The 16,969-nt window shown below is 40.6% G+C and overlaps 1 protein-coding gene across 1 annotated transcript in view; it reads left to right on the plus strand.

Annotated features, from left to right (window-relative positions):
• The window catches only part of MYO3B (myosin IIIB), a 407,127-nt gene that overhangs the window by 238,248 nt on the left and 151,910 nt on the right, over positions 1–16,969 (plus strand). Inside the window, exons 23-24 of the mRNA XM_004267283.2 lie at positions 8,759–8,838; positions 16,075–16,152. Coding sequence (XP_004267331.1) covers positions 8,759–8,838; positions 16,075–16,152 — 158 coding nt within the window. The remainder of the gene's footprint in view (positions 1–8,758; positions 8,839–16,074; positions 16,153–16,969) is intronic.

The raw sequence follows: 16,969 nt of genomic DNA on the forward strand, positions 1-16,969 counted from the left end.
TTTCCCTGATGATATAATGTGGAGCATCTTTTCATGTGGTTATTTGCCATCTGTGTATCTTCTTTGGTGAGGTGTCTCTTAAAGTATTTGGTCCATTTTAAAATCAGGTTGTTTGTTTTCTAACTGTTGAATTTCAAGAGTTCTTTGTGTATTTTGGGTAACAGTCCATTATCAGATGTGCCTTTTGCAATTTTTTTCCCTAATGTTGCTTTTCAAACAATATTTTTTACTACCCTGACCAGCTCTCTAATCTACAGCCTAGGTAAAGTTCTCACGTGTCCTGGCCACAGATGTCACGCAGTCTTTTTTTGGTACAAGGTCAACATTACACTGTTCCTTGTAGTTCCCTCTCTCAAGAGTCCACCCCTCTTACACCACATTGCCTGACATTGATCTAGATGCAGCTGCATAGCACAGAGGGTTTGTTTCATGGATGCCATGGCAAAATGCACATGAGTGGAGGACCACTAATCTACTCAAACTTCTCATTTGATGTGTAGCACAGGTGAGTCATAGAAGTGATCTGAAGTCAATGGCAGGCCTGGGATAAGAATTCAGGTTTCTCAATTTTAAGTCATGTTCTTTTCATTGCTTCTAGGCTAAAGAGGGAGAACTAAAGAAGCACTTATAATTCCAAGCACTCAATCATCATTCTGCAAAATGTGAAGTTAACAGCCTCTTGTTTCTGAAGCCCTGTGTGGCTTTCTCAGTCTTAACTGAAAACACAAGGAAACATAATGTTACGCTTTACACAGGGAAATCTGTAACTGACCCACCATGAATAGATAAGGTGTGTTGAGCAGAGCTTTTAGGGAGAGATTTTTTATCTGTAGTAATCAGTTTATTCTCTCTTGCCTTGGCATTTTATTTAGGATTCTAGTCTTGGACTATGGAATGTGAGTTCCCTGTGTTGCAACAACCTGACCCAGATGAGATTTTACTCAAGACTGTGGCCCCATTAACACTTGTAGTAACTAACAGGTATGAGTCCTCTAGTGGCTTGTATCCAAACCATTCACCTTTGGCCACACAGTTGGATGAGTATCTACCTAAAGGCCACTGGAAGAGCAAAATTAGCTAAGCTTTTGTCCATGGTCCCACCAGTAGCTTATGATGTCTTAATAAAGCCTTCCTTTTCCATGTTTTTGCCCTCCAAAAATTTTTTACAAAAGGGTAATTTCTACTCAGTTTTCAGAGTTTCTCCTGTGACAGCTGTTTCTTAAAAGTAATCAGCCTGAAATAATAATACTATCAAAGAGGTATATTTTGGGGTGACAAATTCTGCTCCCCTTCATATGTAAACATTTCACCTGAGTGAAGTAATACATTTATCCATCCATGAAGAAATTAGATCCGGATTAGTTGTCAGAGAAGAAGAGTAACCTGAAGGTTTGGAACATAGACAGGGAAAGTCTGCCGGGAAGATTTCCAGGGTAGGGCAAGGAAATAGGGAGAATTAGTTGCTGCGGGTAGGGAAGAGACACAGCATTAAAGCCATGTTGCACCTTTGGAAGTGGGAATAGGAATGTGAAAAGCCGTGTGGGGGACCTTGAATATATCCTTTGCCTAAATTATAGTTTTGTCCAGGACTAGCCATGGTTGGACTAGAAACTGCTCTGCTGTGTATGGATGTCGCTCTGAGACTGGAATAAGCAATCCTTACGTGTCCGTGATATGTGGGTGCTGGCAGATATGCATGTGTGGATTTCATTTTTTTCTCAATGGGTTAAGTCTTCTTGGATAGATATCAACAGTCTAGGCTCCAGCACTTTTGTGAACACGTGTCATGTCACTTGGCAGCCATGTTATTTCCAAGTAAACTCCAAGCAAAACATGAGGGGAAGGCAGGCCATACCCAGGGCTTTTCAAAACTAGCTCTATCTTTACTAAGATAGGCTGAACTGGCAACTTCTACCAATGTGGCAATAAAATGCAGGGAGAGCCTCAGCTCCACTGTTGACTGAGTTAAGAAGGGGAAGCCTGATTGCCTCCTTGACACATTCTGATGATTTGGTGCAGTTGTTTGCTGTATGACATCCTGTTTATGAGTTTTCAAGTTTAAAGAGCAAAAGAGTTATTTTTTCCTCAGCTTTACAATTTTGAAATCTCTGGGCCACAAATCTTTAAAGCTGTAGTTCCAATTCTAAATGGAAAAAAAAAATCAGTGAAAACCTTGGTTTGGCTTCCTTCAAACAAATAGTCTAGAGGTGTTCACGGTACAGAAATTCCTTAAATTTCCAGACAAATATCAGTTAAAAGTAGATACAGAAAAGAGGAAGAGGTTTCTTTTGGACATTGAATTTCCCACATACGTGGTAAAGGCTAGGTTGTGCATTCAGAAAAGAGCATTTGCTCTATGTGCGTATCTTTCTTCATTGGAACAGCCTGGAGGACAGGCTGATCTCTTATTTCTTCCCTCCACAAAACTACAGCCCCTTCTCTCTATATAAAATTTATCCGTGTTCTTTTCTTGGGAAATTAAGTGGGCTGGGAGCTCTTCCACCTCCCCCCTGCCCATTTATTGATATTAACACTCAAAGCCATAGATAAATGCCAGGAGAGAAAGTGAAAACTGTAGAACAAAACCTAACATTACACTTTCTTTCTTGGCCTCCTACAGCTGTGTCATATTTTTTGTCACTATTTTAATTTACCTCAATGTATCAAATCTAAAACAAGTCTTTGTTATATAGATTTAGGATAGATCAGTATCCAAGTGGTTTTTTTTAAACATATAAAATACTATAGTATGTTTTATACAACTACTAAATTTAACCCCTTGCCTTTTAATTGGGTACAGTGTTATTAACTGAAATTAGAGCATTTCATTCACTGCAAGTATCACCCCATCATAGGTCTGTCCCAAGGTGACTCCCTAACCATTACTCACACTGCCTGTTGATTAGACAAAGTGGAGTTCATTGCTCACCGCATTAAGGGAGATCACCACCTCTCAAAGCTTTGGCAGTGTCTTGGAGAAGGAAAGGCAGGGTCAGAATTTGTTGAGAGATCAAGTTTGATTTAAGGCGGGTCTTTCTAAGTGAGAGGGCATGATTAGGATTGTGTAAAGATCATACACAATACAACCAGTCCATGATTGGTGGAAACAACAAAGTGAGGCTTATTTAAAACAAGGGATTCATAGAATCATAGGGCTTAAACTGTCTTTGGACATTTTCCATTAAAGAGTTAATGGGTCTTTGGTCTTTCGGGCAGTTCTTGTAATGAACAGTCAAACCATGAACAATCTAGGCAGGAGACTCCTGGAAGAAGAAATTCATGCTAATGGAGACTGGAATAACATAAGGTCATTCTCATGTAGACAGGAAGGTATGATTTTGGTGTTCAGTATCCAAGCTTACTGTAGGGTACAACATTCTAGTTCTCAGGTCTGCTCAGATAATCTGGTAACAGAATAGCTGAAGCATTGGATGTTTTCTTTGCAGCTCCTTTTGAGTAGCATTTGACACAAGCCTTTTACTTTTCAGCGTTGCTTTGCAGTCGTTTATTAGCCTATTTCTTGTGTTACAGAAAATTTCCCAAACAAATGCCCACCAGCAGTTACCACCAGAACCCTGCAACCAACCTTTTAATCCCAGAGGGGGCAGCAGAGGGAAGTCAAGTTCCAAGCATGATTATTTAAAACAGCAACCCATCATCTTGGGCAATTCTTAAGAGGCAACTGAAATCATGGGTGCTGGGTGCTTTCCAAGAGCTGAAAATCCTCTGAAGCAGGCAGGAAATTGCCATCTTTTAAAAGTTTCAGCTCTGTCTTCAGACCACTTGTCTCTTTCCCTTTAAGTTGGAAGCAGGGAAATTATGTGGGATCATTGCAAGCTCCTTTTTAGAGTCTTTCCTAACCCAGTTCCCACGTAGGATATAAATTCCATCCAAAGCCTCTGACTTCCATTTTCGCTCCCCAACACACGTCAGGCAGTCACAGGAGGGTGCTCTGGGGCAATGAGGCGTCCTTAGCCAAAGAGGCTGTCTGGGGGGTGAAGCAAGGAGGGTGCTTAACATTTGAAAGAAGTGTGAACACTGTATTTACATTTAAATTAAAATGGAAACTTCTTATAGGTAATGTTTCTGAAAGGTGTGTGTGGCACATCTGCCGAGGTCTATTGTTTATTCATGCTGTAAATCCTTTGAAATGTGTTAAAATGCTTCCCACTCATTATAAAGCTCCTGCCACCCCTGGATTACGACTTTGATGTCACCAATCCTGCTTCAAAGGGTTCTTTCTGGGCTATTAATCACAGTTTAGCCTCTGAAGATATCGCCAGAGAAAACATTTGGACATCTTTGTGCTAGACTTGCTAAAAACTTTGAAATCTTGAGTGTCTTGCAAATGCACAAATTGCAGCATTTCCTTTCATTGACAACTTTTTATTTTGCTACAGGATCAAATGACATTTTAGGTAAAAATGCAAACAGATCTCTTGGTTTGGGAGGTTAGGGATGAGAGAAGAGATGAAGGGTGGGTGGTGAGGAAGGGAGATGGGAGTCTGAGCAGGCCGTTCAGACCCTTCAAAGGCAAGACGTGGTAGGAATTAAAGTGGCCAAGACATGGAGGTTCAAAATGGAGTTGCCTTATCATTTTTTTCTCATCTTTATATTTTGAACAAACCAGTATTCACAGTAGCCAATTAGTGAGATTCTCTGTTCTTCTCTTACCTTCTACGCTCTGAGAGCTATGTGAACTGTTCAAGCAAATCATCGTCATCATCATCATCGGTGCTAGTAACACAAAGTGAGCACTTACCTTGTACCAGCTGTTGACAGTGCTTTTCGTGAATTATTTCATCCAGTGCCCATAAACAGCTCTGAGGATTAGGTAGTAAGTACTGTCTTCATGTTGTAGACAAAGAAACCAAAGCTCTGAGATGTTAATTAACTTGTTCAAGGTCAGCCCCTATGACTCAGAGCCTGTCCCCCCTGCCTAACTAACTCTCTCTTCATCAGCTGTTTCAATGGGGGTGGTCAGGTTCCTCCCTTCAGGCTGAGGGACCCATACTGACAGATCTGCTCATCAGTCTGTACCTTAAATCCTGGCAGTAGTGTTCTCTATTGCCCACCTTCTCTTTCAGGAAAACTCCCAGCATCTTTTTTTCTTCCTTATTTGTCTCTTTCAGTGACTGGTAAGCCCTAATTGGAGACTGTTTGTGGTAAAAACTTATAACGTGAAACCTACCCTCTTAAGAGACCTTTAAGTATACAGTATGGTATTGTTTACTGTACGCACACTGATGTACAGCAGACCTCGAGAAATTTTTCGTCTTGTATGACTGAAGCTTTGTACCCATTGAACAACAGCTCCCCATTTCCCTGTCCCCCCAGCCCCTGGCAACTACCTTCTCCTCCTTGCTTTTATCAGTTTGACTGCTTCTGGTACCTCATATAAGAAGAATCTAACAGTATTTGTCCTTCTGTGACTGGCTTATTTCACTTTGCATAATGTCCTCCTGGTTCCTCCGTGTTGCCCCACACGGCATGATTTCCTTCTTTTTCTAAGGCTGAATAAATATTCCATTGTATGTACATGCCACATTTTCTCTATCCACTCACCCTTTGACGGATATTTAGCTGTTTCCACTGCTTGGCTATTGTGAATAATGCTGCAGTGAACATGGGAATGCAAATATCTCTTCAAGATTCTGCTTTCAGTTCTTCTGGGTAAGTACCCAGAGGTGGGATTACTGGATCATATGGCAGTTCTAGTTTTAATTTTTCGAAGAACCTCCATACTATTTTCCGTAGCAGCTGTACCATTTTACATTCCCACCAACAGTGAGTGCATAAGGGTTCCAATTTCTCCACATCCTCTCCAACACTTGTTATTTTTTGTTGCTGGTGGTGGTGTTTTTTATGTGGGGGAGGGAAAATAATTTTCCCTCTACCTTTCTAGGTTCTTAGCTGAGACACCCCTGTAATAAAAAGACAGATTTAATGGGAGAAAAACAAACAGAAATTTAATAACATGTATACCTCCTGTATACATGGGAGATATCCAGGGAAAACTGACTAAACTCCCTGAAATGACCCAAGCCACCAACTTAAACATTATATCTAGCTAAAGACAAAAGATGTTGGGGAGGCTGGTTATTGGAGTTGACTAGGAAAAGCACAGTAAACAAGGGTAAGGTTGTTATGCAAATTTAAGTTGGTGCCTTCTCCATTGAGAAGAGTTCCTAGAGGTTTAGAGTCATCTCTTTCTGGTACAGAGAGGGAGACACCTTTACATATGGAGATTCCCCTTGTAAATTTTTCTTACAAAAGGGTAATTTCTGCTCAGTTTTCAGAGCTTCACATGTGTCTGCATTTAAAAAAAAATAACCAGCTTAGAGTAATCAGTATGTCAAAGGGGCTTATTTTGCTCCTCTTCATTTATAATGGCCACCCTAACAAGTGTGAGGTGATATCTCATTGTGGCTTTGATTTGCATTTCCCTGACTGTTAGTGAAGTTGAGCATTTTTCATATACCTGCAGGCCATTTGTATGTCATCTTTGGAGAAATGTCTATTCAAGTTCTTTGTCCATTTTTTTATCAGCTTATTTTACTTTATTTTTTGCTGTTGAGTTGTAGGAGTTCTTTATATATTTTGGAAATTAGCCTCTTATCAAATCTATGGTTTGTAAATATTTTCTCCCATCTCTGGGTTGTTTTTCCGTCCTGTTGATGGTATCCTTTGCTTTGCAGAAACTTTTAGTTTGATACAGTCCCAATTGTCTGTTTTTGCTTTTGTTGCCTGTGCTTTTGGTGTCCTAGCCGAGAAATAATTGTCAAGACCAGTGTTAGGAAGATTACCCCCTATGTTTTTTTTCTAGGAGTTTTATAGTTTCTGGTCTTACATTTAAGTCTTTAATCCAGTATGAGTTGATTTTCCAGTATGATGTAAGGTAGGGTTTCAGTTTCATTCTTTTGCATGTAGATGTCCAGTATTCCCAACACCATTTGTTGAAGAGATAATCCTTTCCCCATTGTGTAATCCTTTCCCCATTGTGTAAAAGATTGTTTGACCATATGTGCATGGGTCTATTTCTGGGCTCTCTATTCTGTTCCATTGGTCTGTATGTTTATCTTCAGGTCAGTACTGTTTTGCCATATTGTTTTGATTACTATAGCTTTATAATATATTTTGAAATCAGGAAATGTAAGGTCTTCAGCTTTTGCTTTCCTTCTCAAGATTGTCTTGGAGTCCTTTGTGGTTCTATATGAATTTTAGGATTGTTTTTTCTATTTCTCCAGAAATGCCATTGAGATTTTGATGGGGATTGCACTGAATCTGTAGATCTCTTTGGGTAGCATGGACATTCTAACAATATTAAGTCTTCTAATCAATGAACACAGTGAAGGGTAACAGAATATGCCACCCCAAAATATGCCACTTTGGCATTAAAATTATTTTAAGCTGAAGGCAATTGAGAAGAAGTAGATACAAGAAAAGGCTCTCTCGCTTCCCCCTATTTGCCCAAAAGCAGGGCATAAATTTGTAAAAATATGCCCCCTCTCCTCTCTACCAGAAAGCACATAAATTAATCACCAGAAACAACTCTAGATGCTTATCAACTCAAAGACAGCACCAGAGGAATCTATATAACGCATTAGCCCTTATCTTCCATTAGCTTCCCTATATATTTACCTTCCCACAATTTCCCGCTCCTAGAAACTCAAAGTTCTTTTCCTTTGTCTTGTCATTTCTTTATAAATTTATTATTCTTTTGTTAAGATGTTATGCAAGCCCAAGTTCTAACCACCCCTTTGAGTTACTCATCACTAAGTACTCCTGTGTATATGTGTGATACATGCGTTAATAAACTTCTGATTGCTTTTCTCTTGTTACTCTGTCTTCTGTCAGTCTAATTTTTAGGGCCTCAGCCAGTGAACCTAAGATGAGTAGAGGAAAAAGATTTTTTTCCTCCCCCACAATGGAATTGCTTTCCTTTTACTTTTGTTGTAGTTTTCAGTATACAAGTTTTCGCCTCCTTGGTTAAGTTTACTTCCAAGTATTTTATTCTTTTTGATGCTGTTGTAAATGGAATTGTTTTCTTAACTTCCTTTTCAGATTTTCATTGTTAGTATATAGAAATGCAACTGATTTTTTTATCTGTTGATTTTATATCCTACAACTTTGTTGAATTCATTTGTTAGTTCTGTTAGGGGTGTGTGTGTGTGGCGGGGTGTGTGTGTGTGTGTGTGTGTGTGTGTGTGTGTGATCTTTAGAGTTTTCTACATATAAGGTAATGTCACCTATGAACAGAGATAATTTTACTTCTTCCTTTACAATTTGGATGCTTTTATTTCAATTTCTCGTCTAACTGATCTAGCTAGGACTGCCAGTACTATGTTGAATAGAAGTGGTGAGAGTGGACATTCTTGCCTTGTTCCTAATCTTAGAGAAAAACTTTCAGTTTTTCACTGCTGAGTACATGATTTGTGGGCTTTTCATATATGGCCCTTTTATGTTGTAGTAATTTCTTTCTAGTCCTAGTTTAAGTGAATTTGAGACCTTTTGTCCTTTCTTATTTGCTTATTAAACTAATATATATTCAAATTATATTACAAATTATTTATAACTTATAATTTACTTCCAATTTATATCATTGAAGTTTCAAAATTCAAATTTTTCCAAATTTTTCAAATTCAGAGCAGATCATTTAGAACATTCTGAAAAATACAAGGGCACAAAGAGAAAAATTACTCATCATGCTATTGTTTCACGTTTCCTTTGCCTTAACTCCTTTGTCTTTTTTGCTCAGGTAACTTGGCCCAGACAAGAGCCAGGATAACAGCAGCCTCAAGATCTTTGCCTCCTCATTTCAGTGCTGGGAGACCCAAGGTAAGTAGTATGTTTGTACTCAAAATACTGTGGAAGACAAGATGTTCCCACCCTAGGGATTATCCTAGGTGGGCAACATTAGTTTCCTTTATCTGGCCCACTACCTGGGCAGTCTGGAAGAGAGATTGAAGGGATTTAGGAATCAGGGGTTAGGAAATTTGAAACAGCACCATGGAATCCTTTGCAATCCTGTGTCAGGGAAAAAAAATTTTCCTCTACCCTCTTAAGTTCAGTATTTGGGAGAATGTGAAATAAACTGACATATTAGCAAGAGAAAAAAAAAATACTTTAATCATATACATACAGTAGTTCACCAAATAAGTGATTCAAAGGGCCAGTTAGATTTCGGGGCTTATATACCATCTTAATAGGAGATGAAGAGAGGAAGAAGGACGTTTCTGGGACAACAAATGACTTTTGGGAGAAATAAATGATCCTTTAGGAGAATAGATGGGAGGTATAACAGTTTTATGACAATGTCTATTTAGGTAATTTCTTATCCCAGTGCTGACTTCTCATCTCTGGTGATAGGAGTCAATCTTCTCTGATTGCAAAGCTCCCCTCTCGGAGGGGATTTGAGACAGCTGAATTCTTTTGGGAGGCTTTGCTTTTAGGCAGATAAGGGGAGTTCCAAAAAGCTTCTTCTTGCAACTGTTGATTCTTACATGTCTTCAGTTCAAAATAATCCTTATGCCACTGTGGCATATCTAGACCCCTTCACCTGATTTTCAGAAATATCACTTAAGATACAGAACAATGACACTTGAAAACTGTTGACACTTGAAAATAAAGTCCATCTAGGAAGAGATAAAGCACTTTTCCTTGAAGCTATCACCAACCTACAGAGGAGGATAACAAAAGGAGTCAGCAGGGAGGAAGTAAACCATACCCTTTCCTATTTCTCTGCTTTGCTCTCTGAAAAATAAGCGGTGCACTTGTCCATGCAAAAGGGGTGTTAGAAGGGTTCCTAAATATCCCACTGTAAAATATTTTAAACTCTTCCATCCTTCCTGATAATGCTTAGCACAAATCTCAAGGACTGGCTGGTTAATGCTCATTGTATATACTAATACTAACACCAAGAAACAATAATGTTAAAGGTGATGGGGTAATAAACAGGTCACATCTCTGAATTTTCTTACCTTTTTGTTTACATTGAATATTAAATAATTCATTTAATAAAGAATGATCAATACAGCTGCACATAATGCCATTGACTATTACCCCCGAATTGATAGAGATGTACATATCTATATTTACTCTCTCTGAGAATAAAAGACCTGCACATAAATAGGGATTCAGATCATCTTTGTTAACAATAATTTTTACACCCACATTGTTAGTACAATCTTGTGGAATATTCTACTTTTCAACCTTGTGAATTTGTGGCAAGATGTTAGGGCTATTTAACATGAGTTATATGGGCCCCTCAGTGAGATTTACAGAGAAGTTTTCAGTGGTTATGAGAGCCTCTTGATATTACATGTAAAATGTTGTTTGTGTTAAATACAGTTGATTCTCATTATTCACAAGACTTATGTTCTGTAAAGTTACTGTGAACACTGAATCAGCAAATTCTGAGCATTGCTCCTAGAGGAAATACGCAGTTAGGTTCCTGCAAGCCTCTGGTTACAACACTTTCGTCAACTGATTAATACATAATCTTGTATTATGTGTGTTTCTATTAAAAGATACTTTATTTAATACAATTGACCCTTGAACAACATGGGGGCTGGGGCACCAACTCTCCACACAGTCGAAAACCCACATATAACTTTATAGAGGGTTGTCTGTATCCACGGTTCCACAGATGCAGATTCAACCAACTATGGATCGTGTAGTAGTACTGTATTTACCATTGAAAAATACATGTGTGTAAGTACATCCATGCAGTTCAAACCTGTGTTGCTCAGGTCAACTAGATACTTCTTATAAATAATTAATTATATGTAGTATTGCTTTGTATAAAACAATATTTCAAGTACAGTATTTGTATCATTGAACTCAAGGCCAACGGCACTATAACTCATGCCTTGAACAAAGCTAATCTAACACACAAATGTTCTCCAACAGGCACTTGACAGCCTCCTTCCACTTAGGAACACTAGACAGCACTTCAGCACTATGATTAGGGGCTATTTTATATTTATTTATTTATTTTTAATAAATTTATTTATGTTTTATTTTTGGCTGAGTTGGGTCTTTGTTGCTGTGCGCGGGCTTTCTCTGGTTGTGGCGAGCGGGGACTGCTCTTCGTTGCGGTGCATGGGCTTCTCATTGCGGTGGCTTCTCTTATTGTGGAGCACGGGCTCTAGGCGCATGGGCTTCAGTAGTTGTGGCACGCAGGCTCAGTAGTTGTGGCACGCAGGCTCAGTAGTTGTGGCACGCGAGCTCTAGAGCACAGGCTCAGTAGTTGTGGCTCATGGGCTTAGTTGCTCCACGGCATGTGGGATCTTCCTGGGCCAGGGCTCTAACCCGTGTCCCCTGCATTGGCAGGCGGATTCTTAACCACTGCGCCACCAGGGAAGCCCCAGGGGCTATTTTAAACAGTAAAATCACCAGCCAAAAGCACAAAAATGCGGCACAAAAATCGTGGCACTTAAGTAGACCTTGAAAAAGACACTTGTTTACAGCATGAGAGCTGGAACAAGAAGACAGAGTGTCACCTTGTTCAACCTCAGCTGGAAGCATGCACATCAGATGTCGAAGTTTCCACTGCTCTGCATGTCTGCAAATGACCGTGAAAGCGTGTGAGCACTGATTGATTTGGAGATTACAAATACATTTCAGCAAGTAGGCCAATTCACAAATACAGCATCCACAAATAATGAGGATCAACTGTATATGTGTTTTTTTGCAGTCATTGGCTTCCACCAGATTCTAAAAAGGATCGTGACACGTTCCTTTCAAAAAGATGAAAGACTCCTGTGTGATATTCTCTGTGAACTCATATTCCCCTCCTTTCCTCAATTTGATTTTTTGACTGCTGGACTCTGCCAGGACCTGTCCCCCTGCCTTCCACATTCGGTATCAGCACGTTGTTATCTCCCTCCCTGCCCTGCCTACATGAGAAGTGTGCCCTCGAGTGTGTGGCGTATATTTACATCACTGTAATAAATACAGGTGAGATGAAAATGACTAGAGATTTATTGTCCCTGGGAAAGAATATGAGCTGAAAGTTCTAATTAAGGCATCAGAAAATATGAAGGGTAACAACAGCAGTAAAAAACTCCATCAGTTCCTCTCTGCCTTCTCCAAGGTGAAACAGCAGAGGTGGCCTTGCAGAAAGCTGACCTCCACCACATTCAGCACCCTCACACTGGCCCGGTGTCAAGGCCAGCCTTGCTTCCTCATTCAGTGCTGTGGAGACTTTTGAGGGAAGTGATGCTGTAGGGACTGTTTCCTTGAGAGAGGGATGGATCACTTGACAGCCGTAAAAATTCTTGACCAAAGGCCTTGTCAAGAACCTAAATATAAATACTTCCGAGGTTTTGGGATGCAGATAGTAGGTACTTACGGAGACCAAGGGGGAAAAGAAATCCTTCAGTTTTTCATTTATTGCTGAGATCTAGATGGTTTGTGAGACTTTTTGGAGTCTATGTCTTTATCCTAAAGTAAATTTAGTTGACAGATGAGGCAAATCTTTTTAATAATACCATGCTTTCAGACCAATTCTATTAGTTGTAACAAACCACATAGAAAGGCAGTATGTAATGTTTAAGGAGTAGGTTTTGGAATCAGAACTGGGTTCAGATCTAGGCATGGCCAGTTACTAGCTGCAGGACTCTGGGAAATTTACCTAAAGTCTTTGAGCCTTAACTTCTTTATATGTAGAATAGGAGTGATAATAGTGTTTACCTCATAGGGTCCTTTTGAGAATTCATTGACATAGTGTAGGCAAAGTGTTTAGCATAGTGATTTCACATCGGGAACAGTAAATGTTTTATTACTCACATTTTGATAACCATCTAAAATTCCATGTGTGTAGTCCATATGTATACAGAAGCTTGCTCATTTCCTGTGGGCTTGGGGTCTGTACCACAATTTGTAAAGCTTACTCATGACTACTTTGAAGGCTAACCAGCACTGCTCACAAGGAATGGGGTAGGACATTTGTCATGTGGGCAAAAAACAAGCTTGCTTAGCTCCAGTTGGCTTATATTGTTGTAGCAATTGGTGGTGTAGAAGAAGGGTATACTGGGTTAGAAAGACAATGTTTTTATCCAGAATATCAGTTCTACTGATCATTTTGAAATTGTTTTCATTGGAAGTATTTTCTCTGCCAATAAATAAAAAGATGTCCTTGCTGTGTTGCATGGGCGCTAGTACTCACCTTATTCCATGGAACAAAACCCTGCATCCTTAGTATTGATCACTAAGCTAAGACTGAATCCAACATGGTAATGAAGGAAGGGGAACTGACTGGCCTCTTGTGTGTGTTCAAGGCAGTGGTTTTTAAATAACACAGGCTTTGGGAAGTTAACAAGTCCAAGTCCATACAGCTATTAAGCAGAGGAGCCAGAATTTGAAGCAGGTGTGTCCAGTTCCAAACCCTGTGCCCTGTAGCACATACCCACTGCGCCTAGGAAGCCTTTCCTGTCTCTTTTCCTCCTATCTGAGGTAAAAACTTATAAGATGCTATGGAGAGGACTGGTTTTTTGTTGTGAAATCCCCACCTTTGGAAAGAACTATTTGTTAGATGATGACCTCAATAGAACCTACTTTCTGGATTGTTTCTAAGAGACTTTTTTTTTTAAATTAAATGAGGCTACCATTAACTAAATTAGTTCAGAAAGACAAGCTCTTAGGTTAGACAACAACCTTCTCATCTCTTTTTTTTTTTCTTTCGAGTTTTTTTGAATTCTGTGGAGGTCATGGCAGGCCCAGTGCAGACAGAGGTCTCCTACTTTGAAAGGTCAAGAGAGGCAACTTCTGGTATGTCCCTTGTCTGAAGTGAAATTCCCTCTTTTGGATCCACTCCATGCACAGGAGAACTTCATGACTATGCAAATATGCAAGAGACCCTTGACCAACCCAAGACCTTTCCAAATTCTTAAATTAGAAGGTACCCCAATAGTATATTATTTATTCTTTAAAATATAGTACTAAATATGTAGGTGATGAACTGTAGACAAGCATTAACATTTCCAAGTTACATGTAACACAGAATAGGTTTTTACTTACTTTACAAGAGTTACTCTGTATGTGAGTATAAGGACAGAACTGAAGTCGTGCTGGGTAGCTACAGGAGCACACCAGCCCTATAACCTGGATTGCAAATTAGTGCTTCCTTCTGTATTTTTCCAATTTGCTGCAGGGGATGGGTACTGATCTTGAAAACAATACATATCACACTTTTTAAATTATGTCTTAGCAGAATTAACATACATCAAAGATTTTTCTGATCACTAAACTGTTAAATTCTCAAATGCCAAGGGTCTACTGTATGTTCTGAGGAAGGGTAACAGGTAAATGCTACTAGTAGGAGAAACATGGATGAACTTTTCAGCTGCCCTTTCACAGTGAATTACAGCTTGAGAGGCTGGCATTCTCTGGCTAATTTGAATGAAAAGGGAGGGAAAGGAAGGAGGAAAAGCAGGGTTCAGAGCAAGCTGTGGTTCTTCAGGGAGGATCTCTGAATAAAAGAAATAGTGAGAAATTCCCAGAAGTTGTGTGCACATGAAGGTCAGGTGGGGAGAAAGAATGTTTAGGAAAACTCTCAGAATTTACAATTTGGCCGAAGGCAGACCCTAGCCAAGATCTTTCTTCCTTCAGTCCTAACTAGCTTTCCCCAAACCTCACCAGTGCTGAGCTCTATCCGCCAAGTGGGGGTGAGATGGGGAAGAAACCTTCCATAGGGTCCCTGCAGATAACACCATAGGACCTCTGCAGGTGGGGTGGGTGTGTTTGTGTTTTTCTCTTTTTTCTGTGAGAGCAGCCTTCCTTCTCAACACAGAGCTTTCATTTCCTCCTTTCTCATTAAAAATATTAAAAAGTCAGACCTACAGGCAGTTGTACCATTGCTTCAGCTGCATCCAAATGAAATGATGGCTTTGGGAACAGATCCAATCTGCAGCCTAGAGAATGCAAGCTGCACCGCGGACCGCCCCCTGCCCCCCGACCCCCGACATTACTTCTCTCAGAGTTACCCTTATATTCCTGCTCACTATTTAGGTTGCTTTTCTAGTTTTTGAAAACTTAGCTCCACACTTATTCCCCTTCTTAAATAGACCTGTTTTCTTTATCCAAGCCAGTTGAAGCCTTTTCTTCCATTTTGCACACAGTCTCCTAAATGCCCCTCGAGGTAAGCGTCATTATTCACCCACCTCCCCATGGCCCCGTCCCTTCTAGCACCCACTTCTCACTGTTGTTGAACAAGGCTGCAGACATTCTCACCCCATGGGGGGGTGGCTGCCTGGACAGCAATCCACTGAGTGGAACACACGTGCTGACAGCAGCATCTTCCAGTTCAAATGTCTGTGCTTCATACCCTTGCCACCTGTTCCGAGCAGATGGGAGGCTGCCACAGAGGAGGCTGGTGCTGAAATGCCGCTCATGTGCTCTGCAAACCAAATAGCTTTGTGTGTGCGGGAGCAGGAATTTTATTGTTGTGATAAAATGATGGGACACAGGGTGCCACAACTGTTTGCTACAGTTGTTTTCATTCTAAATTCCTTCCAGTCGGCCCAGGTAGTTGGGGCAGATGATTGGGAACAGGTGTATCCCAAGCTCTGGGCCGCAGTGAGCACGTGGTAACTGTGGGCGGCAGGAGGGGTGTGGCAGGGTTAGTATCTGATGGCCGGAAGGCGAAAGGGCTCCCCTAATGCCCTGTGGTGCAACCGGGGCTTTGGGTCCGGGGCTTTGGGTCCGGGGCTTTGTAATCACCCAGCCTCATGGGTTTTGCCCAGTTTTCTTTTAAGAAATAATTTGGTCTCATGTGACATTATTGGAGAACTTAATAGTGGCCCATTAGAGCATGGAGAAATACAGAAATAACACTGCTGGGGGTTTGTACTGAGACCATATAGTATGTCACAGAGTTCGGTCATTGTCGAGAGAGTAGAACAGTGCGAATTCTGTTTTTCTTTTAGATGTCTTTAAAATCCTCCCCCATGGTCTGTACAGTTGTGTCCTAAACATCAAGGCCCCCTCAGATATTTGACCAAATTACCTTTCAGATTTGGGGAAAATAAATTGTCTATATCCTCAAACCATTCACCTCTGCCTGTGTTCCAGGCGGACACTCTGGAGGTGATACGGCATCCGGAAGAAACCACCAACATGAAGGGGCAGACCATGGCTTCTTACTTCCGGGTATGGAGTCTTCTTGATCTCTATTCTGCCTGTTTCCAGAAAGGACTTGCCAACCCTTCCCACAAGAGGCCCAGATACCACAGAGTCACTGAAATAAGAGCAAAGCTCAAGAGTCAGTTAAGAAAGGTGGTGGTGTATAGGGAGAGGAAAATTATAACAGGGAACCCCCCTCTGAAGACAGTGTTCTCTGATCTCAGAAAGACCAGATGAGCCCTCAAGTGTCTACAGAAGGCCCTCTCTGCCACTGGCACATAGCCCTGTCCATTGAATGTGCTGATTCTGTTAGCATTTCAGCTGCTTCTTGGCCTTAAAACTACTGGAGTCAGCCACTTTTCCAGCATATTTACTGAGAAGTAAAGTAGTTAATACAATTCCAGAAGGTGGTTTATCAAGTTCATGAGAGGCTATGTCTTAGCTTTGACTTTCTTTTCCTAGATTGAATTGACCCATTGCAAGACCCATTTGCCTGAGCCCAGTTATTTCCCATCTCTGTTACCACAATTCCTCATGTTTCATCTGGTGAAATGACTCCTTTGAGTAAAAACGTCGTCTCTAGAGGGACTCTGTCAAATGCACATTAGATAGGAAAGATAAGACACTGTCAATTTGTACTAATTTGAACAGATTTGTTTATCTTCAAATTATGAAGCATTGGGGTTGGAGGCCCCTTTTAGATCATTGACTGTGGGGAGCTGAGGTCCAGGCAGCTTCACGACGGACATGCTGTTAAGCCAGAGATGGAACTACTGAACTCAGGGATGACGAAATAAGGTTGTAAGTTGGGGTCGGCCACAGGAAGGGGTTTGGCAGGAATGGT

Source organism: Orcinus orca, chromosome 7 (genome assembly GCF_937001465.1).
Source record: "Orcinus orca chromosome 7, mOrcOrc1.1, whole genome shotgun sequence".
NCBI lineage: Eukaryota > Metazoa > Chordata > Mammalia > Artiodactyla > Delphinidae > Orcinus > Orcinus orca.